The sequence below is a fragment of the Toxoplasma gondii genome, chromosome XII (genome assembly GCF_000006565.2).
Source record: "Toxoplasma gondii ME49 chromosome XII, whole genome shotgun sequence".
Classification (NCBI taxonomy): domain Eukaryota; phylum Apicomplexa; class Conoidasida; order Eucoccidiorida; family Sarcocystidae; genus Toxoplasma; species Toxoplasma gondii.
The window spans coordinates 3,272,047-3,284,660 of record NC_031480.1 but is presented as its reverse complement, the minus strand read 5'-3'; the positions used below and the strand labels follow the sequence as shown (position 1 = coordinate 3,284,660).

Genomic DNA, 12,614 nt, shown 5'->3' with positions numbered 1-12,614 from the left:
TGGCAAAAAACATCACCGTTTGCTCGAGGATGTGGAGTAACCTTGAGTGGAACGACGGTATTTCAAAAGTGTAAACTCAGGAGTGGCTTCAGTCATAAGTTCGTGAAAGACGTTGAGGCGCTGCGGTGCCAAGCCCGAGCTTACTTTTCCACAGCGGCCACGTTCTCGGCATTTTTGCTAGAAAAGACCGTTCGGGTGCGAAATGAAATCGTGTAACGAACCGGTGGGTTCGTGTTATCTGTGTGGGGAAGTCCCCTAGATTGTCTGTGTGATGGAGTCTGCTGAAGAGCGGAGTCTGGGTGAGGCCGGCACTTCAAGTAAGAAACGCGGAAGCGTGAAGAGTCTGCTAGTTCCTACCATCTAGCTTTGTGTGGCGTATCGTCTTAGTGTCAAGAGAGGGTCGGGGAAACGGAAAGCATCAAAGGAAAGTGCTTTTTAATCGCTGCAATAGGGTGTAAAGGTTGCTTGCCGTCTGGGCGGTGTTTCACACACGCATGTTCAACACTGTTTGTTGGATATGGATTCTACTACGCTGGGTGTCCTTAACATGATGGTTATGAAGAGCGTAGTAGAATTTGGATTCGGCTAGCACAGACATTAGCCATCTAAATCAGGAGTCCAGCTCGTAGTGTAATCTCCCCAGACAAAGATTCAGCGGTGTGGCACATCATTCAGAGACCGCGTATGCCTTCACAAATACAGCACTTTTGACTAATGTGCACAGATGATTGATAGCATTTAGGGTCGAAGTCACCTCGCATACTATCTTTTTTCTGAGAGACAGTAGGCATGGAAACATGGAAAAACGTACCACCGGGGCTCTGCGAAAACGTTTCGTCTGTTGCCGTCGCCTCCAGCCCAGAGTGCACGTGTCAGTATGTAAGTTGCTCAGTTGATCGAGGGTTACCGTTGCTTGTGGACGCAGAGCGGCTTGTTTCTGAAAGATAGCCGGGCAATTCCGCTGCCCACTATCTCCTTGATCCCATGTAGGGTTCCGGCTGTGGAGGCCTGTTTTCGCTGTTGAGGCTTAGTGACACATTCGCCGCTAAAGTTGTACAGGCTATAGCGCATTGCCTTCACGACCAGAGAGCGGACATTCGTATTATTCCTCCTAGTCTGCATGTAGGTCTTCCGGCTTTGCTGAGCACTCTAAACAGCAATGACTCGCGAAACTGCGGCGCTATCAAGTCGGCCCGTTAGATCAGCTGCATGGATGGCGCCATACGAGGTGAATGTCAGCAGCCAACGAATAGTAGACTGCACATCACTTACACAAACGCTGATAGCTACTTGAAGCTGCTGCCGATGGTGAAAGAAACACAGTTGGGCATGTGAGGCCGGTTAGAAACGGGACGCATAGCTCCTCTGATGTGACACGGTGCATAGGCAGACACAGGATTCCATCGTTGCTTGTGGGAAGCATTTCGATCACGCCTAGTCACAAAGTCTCAGCTCAAGGGATGCAATGGAAAACTGCGAGCACGGATCCCTCCGAAGACTTGCACGAAATTAGAATGAGGGAGCCATTCGATTCTGCTGGCCTCCTCGAACCTCCGAACTATTTCCTTTCTCAAGCCCGCAAGTCTTGGAGCACCACGAGTCTCAGGCAGTGCACCGCATCCGCCACTTTAGTTGTCTTCCGGTGTTTCGTCCATTGATCCTTGGGAGTCATCGTGCTCTGGCATTTCGTCTTCGTGTAGTTCCCGTGGTGCAGCAGCATAGCCTTGGGAATTCGTTGAATTTTGTTCGTTTAGCATGTATCTACCAGTCAACCCGCAGTGTTTACCATAAATGAAGGTGCTGTTGGTTTTTCAGAATTCCACTAACCTCTTTTTGAAGGGTGTGATCATGTGGAATGTATCTCTACCGTTCATAGTGACCAGGTGACCTCTCTTTATTGCCACAGCGTAACAAAAGATATTTCCAAGTCTCCTCACTCCGCCGTTCCTCTTCTGTTTAAGTTGCCAGAGTCCAGTCATTCAGTGGTTTCATCAGCTTGGCCACATGGCGACTAACCCCTCCCCGCGACACTGTCTTCTTTCCCCGTTTTTGGTTGCAGCACTGTGTGGCGCCCACCAGGTTGCCTAATGAGAGAAGAAAAAACATGTGAAAAATATGAGCGTTCTCTGCATTTGAATACATTGGATGAGTTTGTTCAGGTATTCTGCTGTCATTCAATGGGCAGTCGGTATGCTGTGCCTCTGCTTAGCTTGCACGCAAAGTCGTGCAAGCGTCGTCGCACTCGCCCCGAAAAAAGCCATCTGCCAATAACAACACCCGCAAGAGGCTAGTCACAATTCGCTCACCGACGACTTCCGCGTGCACACTTATTCCAGTAGGTTCAATCGAACTCCCAGGACTCTACACTTTTTCTTTGCTTCTATGGCTACCACCGCTGTCAATCTGCCGAGGCACGGAATTCCGCTAGATGCCCAAGAACGGCAGTGGACCCGTAGCCGGCGTATCCGTGACTGTTAAAAACGCGGTCCTTTCCGACTGCGGGGAAATTCTCTTCACGGGTTTATGACACGACGGACTGTCGTTGTGTACATTCATGAAGAACATCGCGCCCGCTTCCATACGAGTGTTGTCCCGCAGTGGCGTTCGCATTGGCTGAACGCGCGTGGGGCAGCGCAGAGTCCGTTGATGTGTGTGAGCTGGTTTTTGGCTGCCGCAACTGGTGGTCGCCAACATCGCGACGAACTATCGCATCAACAGCTGGGTGAAACGGGGAGGTTTTCGCCTAGTCTTTCTGGCGTCGACGGACGTCTGAGTCACCGTGCGTCGTGCCTCCTTTTGTCCTTTGGCTTGGGTGCGTGTCAGAGAATCGAACTTGCGAAATCGCGGGCGCTGACGGCGGGTTTCAGTCCTTTTGGAGGGCGGGGATACGCGTTTCACGCTGTCTTTGTCAAAGTCGAGAAACGCGCGGGTGCGTCTCGGGTTAACTTCGTCTCTATTCTGAATATTCTGCATTTTTCCTGGTGGTCCGACTCGAGGACGGCGGGGCTGTTTTCGGGGTTAATCTGATATTCTCACTATCCGGTAGAAGGCACATGAAGGCAGTTTTGTTGCGTGCGACGCCCTGCTCCGGTGAGCGACCACGTTGGGATGCATTACCATCATGACTGAGCAGGAAAAAGTTGAGGGCGCAGGCCCGCTCGCCTCTACAGATGCAAATGACAATGTTCTTGGGAAAACGCAGCTGCTGATTGTCATTTTGCAGATCCTCGGAGCCTTGGGAGTTGGCGGGTACTGCATCTTCGCCTCGCTTGCCGACCCCAATGTCGTCGGCTTCTTCTGCAACGATGACAGCATTCGTTTTCCGCTGCTCCCGCAGACTGTGCCGGCGTTCGAAGCCTCGCTGATCATCCTTTTAATTCCGCTGGTCTTGATCATTGTCGTGGACACCGTTTCGTGGGTTATGTTCGGGGAGAGGTTTGGCCGCTGTGTCGACCTCGGCTTCTGTAGGCCGAGTGGCGTTGTGGCGCTGTATTACCAGTCGTTCGGCGGCTTCGCCTTTGCTCTGCTGAGCTGCTACGCCATAACTCTCACAGCCAAAATCTGTGTGGGCCGCCTTCGACCCCATTTCCTCAGTGTCTGCCAACCGGACTGGTCGCGAATCGCCTGCAGCGATGCGAACGGCTTCCTTTACATCGACAAGTTTGAGTGCCTTGGGACCGACAAGGCAGCAATCAAGGAAGCCCGCGTGTCTTTCCCCTCCGGCCACTCCAGCACGAGTATGTGCTCGATGTTATACCTCATCATTTACTTGCAGTCCCGTCTTGTGTGGTTGTGGAGATCCGGGGTGAAACCGTCCTCGGCTGCGCCGAAGCAAGTGGAAAACACTTGGCGGATTCTCCGTTTCATTTGCCCTTTTCTCCAGTTGCTTGCCTTCGGCATCACCTTTTTCATCGGCCTGTCCCGGATCAAGGACAAGTTCCACCACCCGAGCGATGTGATGGCGGGGTTCGCGATTGGCGCCGCCTGTGCCTTGTTTACGACCTTTTACATCGCCGGTCTCGGCTCGTATCAAAAATGTGGAGTCGACGAGGAAACTGATGAGGAGCTCGAAAACGCGGTTTAAGCCTTTTGTGGCTACGCTGAAGGTTGGTTGAGTGACTGTTGACGAGTTCCGTATAAACTTTTACCGGGGGACTTGTGTCGTGGAACAGCGGAAATTTTCAGGTTGTTGCGGCTCGGGCACTGGTAATTTTTTGTGGATAAGTCATAGTCAATGAATAATGCGCAATTGCTTTTGTTTGTATGGCCTAGAGGACTTGAGGTCCCAGATTTCTGCGTGGTCAGTAGTCGTCAGTGTTCCTTTGTGTCACTGCACGTGATGAGAGTGTACATACACTCGTGCCACAGGTGATTCCTGGTGTCGCGCCAACAGTGGCTGTTTTATGCCCTACGGCAGCAATCACTGTTCGAACAACGGGAAATATAGTCAGCGCTCCTGTGTGGGTCTTCACAACTGCAGGAGTGCAGGGCGGCCCGGGGATTCAATTTGTAGGAACTCTGTTTTTAGTCCGTTCATGTTGAGCCTGTTTTACTAAGATCGCAGCGGAACTCCATAGCAGCTGCTCCTATCGCATATATGACTAAGCGAACCGTCTCGTTGGGCAGTTCGTTTTGTTGAGTCTCTCCCGGGCAATGGGTGACGCAGCTGTCAATTCGCCTAACTCCACGGGTTTAGATTGTCAGAGCATGAAGGTGAACACTTCATGTGGGTCCCGTGTGCCCGTTTCGGATTTCCATGTGGTAACTCCCGTGAAAGGGAGTTTAGTGCGCAGCTTTGCTAATTGTGTCTTCACAGTTCCACTGTGTGCCGGTCCCTTTTCTCCGTGACAGACAAAAGACTAAGCCTGCTGCTTGAGTCGAAGACAATAAAACTGATCTTCCTGTAAAAAGACAAACATTCTGAAAATGCCACTGAAAAGTATGGCAGTGACACAGTTGTCATCGGTGCGGGCTACCGCCAGCGCGATTGCCCAAATGAGAGGAAATAGACTGGAGTTCTTATCAGGTGGCGGTGGACGAGAACGCGCTGGCAATTTTGAAAACGTGGAGAGGGATCAAGGTGTCATCTTTCGATGTATGCAGGAAGGAAACCACAGACGGAAGACAAATTCGCGTTAACAGTGCAAGGCGGAGAATTCATGTGTGGTGGATTGGTCCGTATGGACGAAACCATTGTTCACTAGAATTGCAAGAAAATACCTTATCGATGACCCACAATGTCCGTAAACAGCTCAGGTCATTCCGCAAATTAAGCTTTGAACGTCTACACGCGCGCTTGTCGTATTTTCTGCTGAGCATAGCATATTACGCCTAAACCTAGAACTGCTATTCTGACATTACAACACCAACAAACGTTTGCGTCTTTTCGGGCTATTCCTAGAAAGGAACCATAGCTTCTTTGTAGAGCATTTTGCTCAATGACATGGGAGTCTCATTTAATCTGCAATCTATAACAGCCCTGAAGCGACGTCTTGAACGGAGTCCGCACTCGTTAACTACCGGCACGTGCATCGCACCCTTGGATTCGCTAGAGTGCAGCAGACTTACGCAAGAAAATGTTCTTTCAACCCGCCAACTCCGCTTCACCAGGTGCCTGGAGTTGGATTCTAGCTTGAATACTGGTGTGCAGGCTCGTGGTCCTCCCCGCGTTCCCCACATGTGTGTATGGGAGTCTATCCTACCTCATCACGTTTTCTGTCTTAACAGTCAATCGGGGGGCCAGAGCTGCTCAGTCGAGTCCGACGCAGTGCTCTATGGACACAAGCCAGTGAGGTGAATCTCGCCAATGTGCGAGGGGATCAATTGTCGCCCGGTTATCAGTACTAGGACCGCCAGTGAACTGGTGTGAACGGACTTTTGACATGCCCAGTGATTTAGCTTCCTCTGTGGTTACCGCACCGGCAAAGAGATGTGCACAAATATAAACTCTTGCACGGCATTGGCCCCCAGAACAGTCGAAGCCTGGGATGTTCCGTCTGCAGCTTTTTTTCCTTTATTTTTTAAGCTGACAATGCGTCAGTACACCCCGCAGAATGTACACATTTGATCTTGAGGGGAGCTGCAGCCGTGTGCAAGCATCTTCGCCGTCATTGTGCATCTGTTGTTGCCTGGATTTGTGACACGTCTCCGTTCGAAGGGGCACGAAACGAGATTCCGATAGGGCTGCCCCTGCCCCTGTTTTTGATATAAGATGTGGCCGCCACACCCTGTCTGCGCGCCTCCCCCGCATTGATTCCACTTCGTCCGTGGTTCCGGTCGACTTCTGGTCGGCAGCGAGGTGTGCGCAAGCAAGCGACATGCCCCAGGCAAAAACGCCAACGGCTGTCCTCTCTCTAGCAAATGTGTTTTTCTCCACTTTCATCGCGGTTTCTGGAGATGTGTACATCTCTGACCTTCTGTTCACTTCGCTTCCGTTCCCCCTCACGACTGGGTGTTGTAGCCAGCTCGCTTCGCTCGCTTCGCAGCCACCCTGTCACCGTCTCTGTGCAATGTTGGGATCTGCAAACGGTGCTGCTATCGTCTCGTCCGCAATGAAGAAAATGCAGGTCTGCAGACAAAACAGACGCCAAAGGCGTTCTGCCACTTGTCTTGCGGCTGGTGTGGGTATCCTTGCTCTCATCGCACTTTCCGTCTTCGCCGCAGCCGCCCCGGCAACGCCCCCACCTGCCGTCAAGGAACTTACTGATGCCACTTTCGAGCATGACACCCAAGCTTCTACGGGGGCTACCACGGGTAAGAAACACGACGCTTCTGTTTGCTTGAAAGAACGGTTTGCAAGTGCATTCTACGCTTCAAACTCCGACAGCTGACCTACGGCGGCCGTGTGCATGTGCAGTGTAGGAAGGTGTGTCTGTGCAGAACAAGAAGGGCGTAGTTTCATCTGTAGAGCGACTTCTTCCTCCGAAAAGGTGGTTTATTCACGGCAGTTCATCTGCACTTCTTTAAATCTGTGTGCATGCGATTTGGCTGTCTTATTTGCCGACGGGAAATGCAACATTCCCTCTGGAAGACGGCCACCGCGAGGCCGGGTCAGCGTTCTGTCCACGTTGCTGCGAGTCCCGTCTGTAGGCCACTGGTTTGTCAAGTTCTACGCCCCGTGGTGTGGCCATTGCAAAGCGATGGCCAATGCATGGGAGGACCTGGCTAAAGCGCTGAGCGGAAAAATCAACGTGGCAAAACTCGACGCAACCAGCAACAGCATCACTGCGAAACGCTTCAAGATTCAGGGCTTTCCCACCCTGTACTACCTCGCCAACGTAAGGCTGCGGTGTATAGTTAGTGGCGAGTTGTCTGGCAGCCGGCCTCAGGGCATGCAGATCGTAGCTCGATCGTGTACAGCACTTACCGCATTAACAGTAGATGCTGTTTCTGTAAAGATGATCTGCGATCCAGAACTGTATGTCTCAGATCAAATAAACAGAGGCAGTGTAGTGCTCAGGATACGAAACACGACTCCTGGCACGAAATACAGGAAACAAAGTTCTTGGGGACTGGTGTACACCACACCCCCTCTGGGTGGAGTGTGTGCCAGGAGGAAGAACCAAGCTCCAGTTATCTGTCTGGTGTTGCATGCCTGGTGACTTATGACACAGAAAGGTCACTGCTTTGTGTAAAAGGAAACACGGATATCTCTGTTCTTTTTCTGGTGTAACGTTCAGGGAAAGATGTACGAGTACCGCGGCGAACGCAGCGTTGAGAAGCTGAAGGCCTTCGCTGAGGGTGGCTGGAAATCTGTTGAAGGCGAGGTAAGGTAGCGAGGGAATGATGCCAGATGCTGTGTTGTTCGTGGTCGTGAAACACACAACAGAACTTGGATCAGGTAAACAAAGCCCTTTAAGACATCTGAGCCAGCCAACTAACTCGTAGTATATACCGTGTTGAGAGCTCTCTCTTTCTCTCCTGGTCTTTTTTTATGCCTGAAACGCCGGTACGAGAGTGGCAGTTGCACGAAAAGACCCCAACTTTCGCGTGGGGAAGAAAGGTAGGGAGCCAGTTGTTCACTTTACTGAATCATGCGTTTCCTCCGGATTCTGTGCGCATATCAGAACCACTGTGTGGCTTTCCGAGGCGTTGAGACACTTGTGCGTCCCTCTGACGATGTGGCTGTTGCTTAATTGTGTCATGGAAAACATGCGCCGGCAGGTTCACTCGCTCCCTGTGTGTGTTGCGTGTCTTCTCTGTGCAGACGATCCCTTCTCCCCTTACAACTTTCGACGTCCTGAAGGACGAACTGATTTCGGCTTTCCTGCAGCTGCAAGGAATTGTCTACCACGCGCCGCTGCCGTTCTTTCTGTTGTTCTTCATCGGTATGTTCTCTGGTATCCTCTTGATGTGCCTGTGCAGCCTGTGCTCCTCGAAGAAGGAGCAGAAACGCAGTGCAGTCGCTTCGAGAAGCGTGAAGAAGAAGGACTAAGGCCACTAGAGTGTGCTTTTGTCACTTACTCCGTATATAGGAGTGTTCTCCGATCTACTTTTTGCTTTTGTGTGTATCTTCTGCATTTTTCCCTTCAAATGCGGTTTAAATCGGCATCCGTTCTCCTGGTCGCTTTGGAGGACACACCACATATCTGGACCGCTCGTTTTTCTTTGTTTCTCGTTTCTACTGGAGACCGAGACTCCTGCATTGGTGCTCTAGGGTGCCTCGGAACGCGAGCTCCGTGGCGACAATGATGCAGAATGTATTACCCCATCAAACAATATCAGGGTTCCGTCTGCCTCCACAACTGCCGTGTGGCAAGGGGAAGGTCGATGCCAGAGCAGTTCCCATACAGAGCGTATTTCTTCCAAACATTCTCAAAGACGATTGAGTAGACAGACGGTTTGAGCCGTAGAAACATTACACTAGATCTTTTTGTAGCCAGGAAGCATTACACATTGCCCCGCGAAAAGTAAACAGGTCGACTGGAAAAAAACGGTGTAGTTGAAGCACCGGTCGAGTGAATTCAAAAGGACACAAACGATATGCAATATAGGGTTCAGCAGCTCCTCAAAAACACGGATACACAATTTTGTCGATATGTCAGAACTGTGTAATCCTCTACGTGGAAGCATGCGGGGATCCGTCTCGCCACAGACAATACAGCACCTCGCTTCGTTTGTCAGTCAAGTCGCTAGGGAACTATTAAATTTGAGGTTAAGGACATATCGGGTCTGTATAGAGTCACAAAGGTAGCTCACGATTCAAACTTGGCTCAGATTGTAATCAGTTCAGCCTGAGTCCGTCCTCTGAACAGCTAGCTGTTGGGGGTGTCGTGTAATCCTCTCACTTGACGTCGGCAGTCCTAAAAAGCCTTGTTTTCCGGATCAGTTCGTGTATTTTAGATGTTCAAGAGAGCAGACGTTCAACAGCCTCCGCCTTAACGTCTGGATAGTCCGATAACAGTTGATTTAACCCGACGATTCGGTGGGGAAGGGGGTGGATCTGCGCTTTTTTATTAGCCGTACGCGAGATCATGACGGCGGTGGTTCACATTTGTACATACTGAATGTCTCGTTTGATGGGCATCTGCATGAGAGAAACAAAGAACGCTGACGATTTGTCCACAGCTGATCGCTGGAAACGGTCAGTTACAAGGCCAGCCGCACGTTTCAAAGGAGAAATGACGTGGAGAGGAAGTTCACCATCCCGCGCTTGTGGTGGTTTCCTGTGAGACGAGGGAAGTGTGTCGACTGCTGTTCAGGTGGGGAAGAGATCCACATGAAGTCTTCATTTCTCAGTGGATCACCGGCCTTACACTCAACTCCTTAGTGAAATGTCTTCTATGCAAGTGTCCGTCTTTCCTCTGCGTTTCTGCTGGCATTCCTGTCTGCAACCTTGGAGGTATCGATTCCCGTAGGACTCACGGTAATGGAAAGGAGTTTCAGTTCTGCACTCCATTGGGCCTTGCTCTGATCTGCATGAACTGTAAAAGGAACACCAGGGCGCCTGTATTTTGCGGCGACAGATTCAACGTTTTTCCACCTCCCGTGTTAATTTTTTGAACTCGACAGCAGAATGTTTCGGCAGCTAGGACCTGCGTACAAGACTTCCATACCTGGGTACGACATGGGCAGGTCAAGCCGATGCGTCGGTGTTTCCACCAACAGCCTATCATCTTCGACCTGCATAAAAGATGAAGGACTGAAGAGACGTTCTTTAGAAGAGGGGAAGAGATTCTAGAAACAAAGCGCTACATTGTCAGTCACCGACGGGAGCATTGAAGGACAGAGCGCCCCGAAGGCGTCAACTGGAAACACGGGAAATGTGTGCAGAAACGACTTTCGCAATTACATGGTTCAGCTCGCGCTATGTCTCCCACTTTCAGAAGTCGCCTTGACTCACCTTCAACGTAATTGCCTTCAGCTCTGTGTGCGGAAGCTTCACCTGGGATCGACAGCGATGCACATCGCACCAGGAGCCAAGTGGGCTGCTTCTTGTTTCTTGATAAACGCTAGTGATGTTTGAGCGTTCACAGAAATACCGTCGTACCTTGGCTACCAGTTTGTCGCAGTGATCCGAGGATGGATCTTTGCCGCTCATGCCGAGAAAAACGTCCTCAGACCCGACAGTCTGCTGGTGGAGTATCTGCAAAACAATACAGAGACTGGCTATCGTTAAGGAATCCAAGAAAAAAGTTGTTTCCCCACTTTGGGGTTGGTATGCAACAAGATCGGAGCCGCATGCTCTAGTCCACGATTCAAGAGTTGTTGGAACTATGCTGCAGCTACTGGTTCTGATAGCGAGATTGAATTCCATCCACCCTTTTACCGTTAGTGCTTTATGCTACCAACACGGGGTGTGGTGCCGTCTCGTGTTTAGTTCGTGACCATGAACAGATTTGTGAAAGGTGTTCGTCCTTTCAAGGAAGAAACCGATTTGGAAGCCACAACTCGATGTGGTGAGTCGAACAGATGCCTCAGTCGGCAGGCAGTGGTCACAATGGCCTCTACGTACTTTTGCGCATACACTCTCATGAGGTTGAAGGGAATTTCTTCGAGGATTCTGTAGTGAATACGCATGAGGAAATATATGCACTCCTACTTAGCAGAATGCTCATTGCCTCAGGAGAGCTCAGATGCCAGTGGGGTGGCTTCGTCTGCCGACAGGTTATCTGTCTCACCTCGTAGTCCGGCATGACACGAGGGTCACTGCCCGAACCTGCCTCTGTGTTACTACTCAAGGTACTTGATTCCTTGTTTCCGCTTGCTCCACGCGACCTTTTCAGCTGCATTTCCAGAGACAAAAGGGTGGTTTTGCGGCAAAAGTACAGAGAATCTCGTACACGAACCTTTCCTTTACAACCTGTGGAGTCAACATGGTGGTGGTACCGGTTGGTAGCGCTGATGGCAACAAATGCCTTTTCCCTGTGGCGGTCTATTTTTGCAGTTTGTCTAGAAAAGACTCTCCGCTCTTCGCCGTCGTGTAGCAAAGCTTTCACAATGACGAGGCAGCACTGGTTACCTACGGCGATTTTTCTGTACAGCATTCTAACAGATTTCTCTGCTGCCTGCCGCACGCCAGCCCTTTTGTGAACACGCAGGAACTACCGTCATGCGCGTCTGCCTCCAACAGGTGGACTTTTTCGAGTGCAACGTAGCTCTTTCCGCGATTTCTACATTAAACGTCAACCTTTCCCCCCAATCTTGAAGTAAAGTGCGCTTTCCCAGTTTGCCTCTCCTCGCTAATATGGATAACTTCACCGAAACCAGCGTAAAGAGCACAGGATGCACTCCAAGGCTCTCACGAACAGCAGGGTGAAAAGTACCTTCGCTTCCACTTTCACGTTTGGCTTCGCTCGCGGTTTGTTTCGCTCGTGCAGATCTCCGGGGCCCATATGGGCACGCTGCACTGTTCTGTCAGTGACATGCACATCTTCTTCGTCTTCTGGATTCAGAAGCTTACACAAAGCGATCACGCTATCGGCCCCTAGAGGATCAAACGGCCCGCGAAAGTGCGCGGACTGCGCCATCTCTGTTTCGGGTCTCTTTTCGGGATTTTTGTCAGGCTTTGTTCAGGCAGGAGTGGTGTAATGCGTGCAACCTAGATCGACTCATAAAGTCGCCAGTGGCAGAGCGTTCGTGCTGAGGACAGAGACAGTTAGGTTGCACCCTGTGCCTCTCAAGACTTCACAAACGCTTTCTGACAGACCTCGCGCGCGTTTTCGTGTGTAGTCTTCACCACGCAACTCACTAAAAACAGTTTTTTTCGGGTGAGGCACCGTGCGAGTAAACGACGAGGTCAGCGGCAGTCTTTCAAGCAGGATCAGATACAGAACGATGCGTTTAACAGCTTTTCACGAGCGAGAGAAGCGAGCGTTCTGCTCAACACAAACATGCGACCACACAGAAGCCGGCCGGCATTCAGGGTCACTGACTGCTTCGTCGAAAGGCACATCAGATGCCAGTAAGCTTTTTCACCCGCCGTGCGCTTTTAGTTCCTGACGAGTTAAAGAAATCACACAAACGCTTCGTCAAAGAAGCAACGAATTCCACTTCCGAAGAATGCACTTTCCAGGCGCACTGCGGCCGCAGCATCTAGGAGCAGGAGGAAACAGCACACATGCACCGGCGGCAGAGAGTTCTTTTTTTCCCGCATGTGGCAGCGCAACTTTTTT

At 50.9% G+C, this 12,614-nt stretch overlaps 3 protein-coding genes across 3 annotated transcripts; 2 read left to right on the top strand and 1 right to left on the bottom strand.

Annotated features, from left to right (window-relative positions):
* The first annotated feature begins 2,771 nt into the window (after positions 1–2,771).
* TGME49_247360 (PAP2 superfamily protein) lies at positions 2,772–5,990 on the top strand. The gene has a single exon (XM_002367062.2). The coding sequence runs from the start codon at positions 3,122–3,124 to the stop codon at positions 4,082–4,084; it is 963 nt and encodes a 320-aa protein (XP_002367103.1). The 5' UTR covers positions 2,772–3,121; the 3' UTR covers positions 4,085–5,990.
* Positions 5,481–9,198, top strand: TGME49_247350 (thioredoxin domain-containing protein). Its single transcript, XM_002367061.2, has 4 exons — positions 5,481–6,753; positions 7,090–7,277; positions 7,680–7,766; positions 8,207–9,198. Exons 1-4 carry the CDS (start codon positions 6,318–6,320, stop codon positions 8,432–8,434), a joined length of 939 nt encoding a protein of 312 aa, XP_002367102.1. The 5' UTR covers positions 5,481–6,317; the 3' UTR covers positions 8,435–9,198.
* A 49-nt stretch (positions 9,199–9,247) lies between these two features.
* Positions 9,248–12,425, bottom strand: TGME49_247340 (hypothetical protein). Its single transcript, XM_018780820.1, has 3 exons — positions 11,766–12,425; positions 11,121–11,225; positions 9,248–10,585 (listed from the first exon to the last, which is right to left on the bottom strand). The coding sequence occupies exons 1-3, from the start codon at positions 11,967–11,969 to the stop codon at positions 10,322–10,324; spliced, it is 573 nt and encodes a 190-aa protein (XP_018634958.1). The 5' UTR covers positions 11,970–12,425; the 3' UTR covers positions 9,248–10,321.
* Between the last annotated feature and the right edge of the window lie 189 nt (positions 12,426–12,614).

Bases quoted from the DNA above. Each gene is read 5' to 3' on its own strand.
- TGME49_247360 (XM_002367062.2), top strand. From the start codon at position 3,122: ATGACTGAGCAGGAAAAAGTTGAGGGCGCAGGCCCGCTCGCCTCTACA.
- TGME49_247350 (XM_002367061.2), top strand. From the start codon at position 6,318: ATGCCCCAGGCAAAAACGCCAACGGCTGTCCTCTCTCTAGCAAATGTG. The intron at 7,278-7,679 runs GTAAGGCTGCGG...TGTAACGTTCAG, and splicing joins CCCTGTACTACCTCGCCAAC to GGAAAGATGTACGAGTACCG. The intron at 7,767-8,206 runs GTAAGGTAGCGA...TTCTCTGTGCAG, and splicing joins GGAAATCTGTTGAAGGCGAG to ACGATCCCTTCTCCCCTTAC.
- TGME49_247340 (XM_018780820.1), bottom strand. From the start codon at position 11,969: ATGGCGCAGTCCGCGCACTTTCGCGGGCCGTTTGATCCTCTAGGGGCC. The intron at 11,226-11,765 runs GTACTTTTCACC...CTGGAAATGCAG, and splicing joins ACGTGAAAGTGGAAGCGAAG to CTGAAAAGGTCGCGTGGAGC. The intron at 10,586-11,120 runs GTGAGACAGATA...ATTGTTTTGCAG, and splicing joins GTGTCATGCCGGACTACGAG to ATACTCCACCAGCAGACTGT.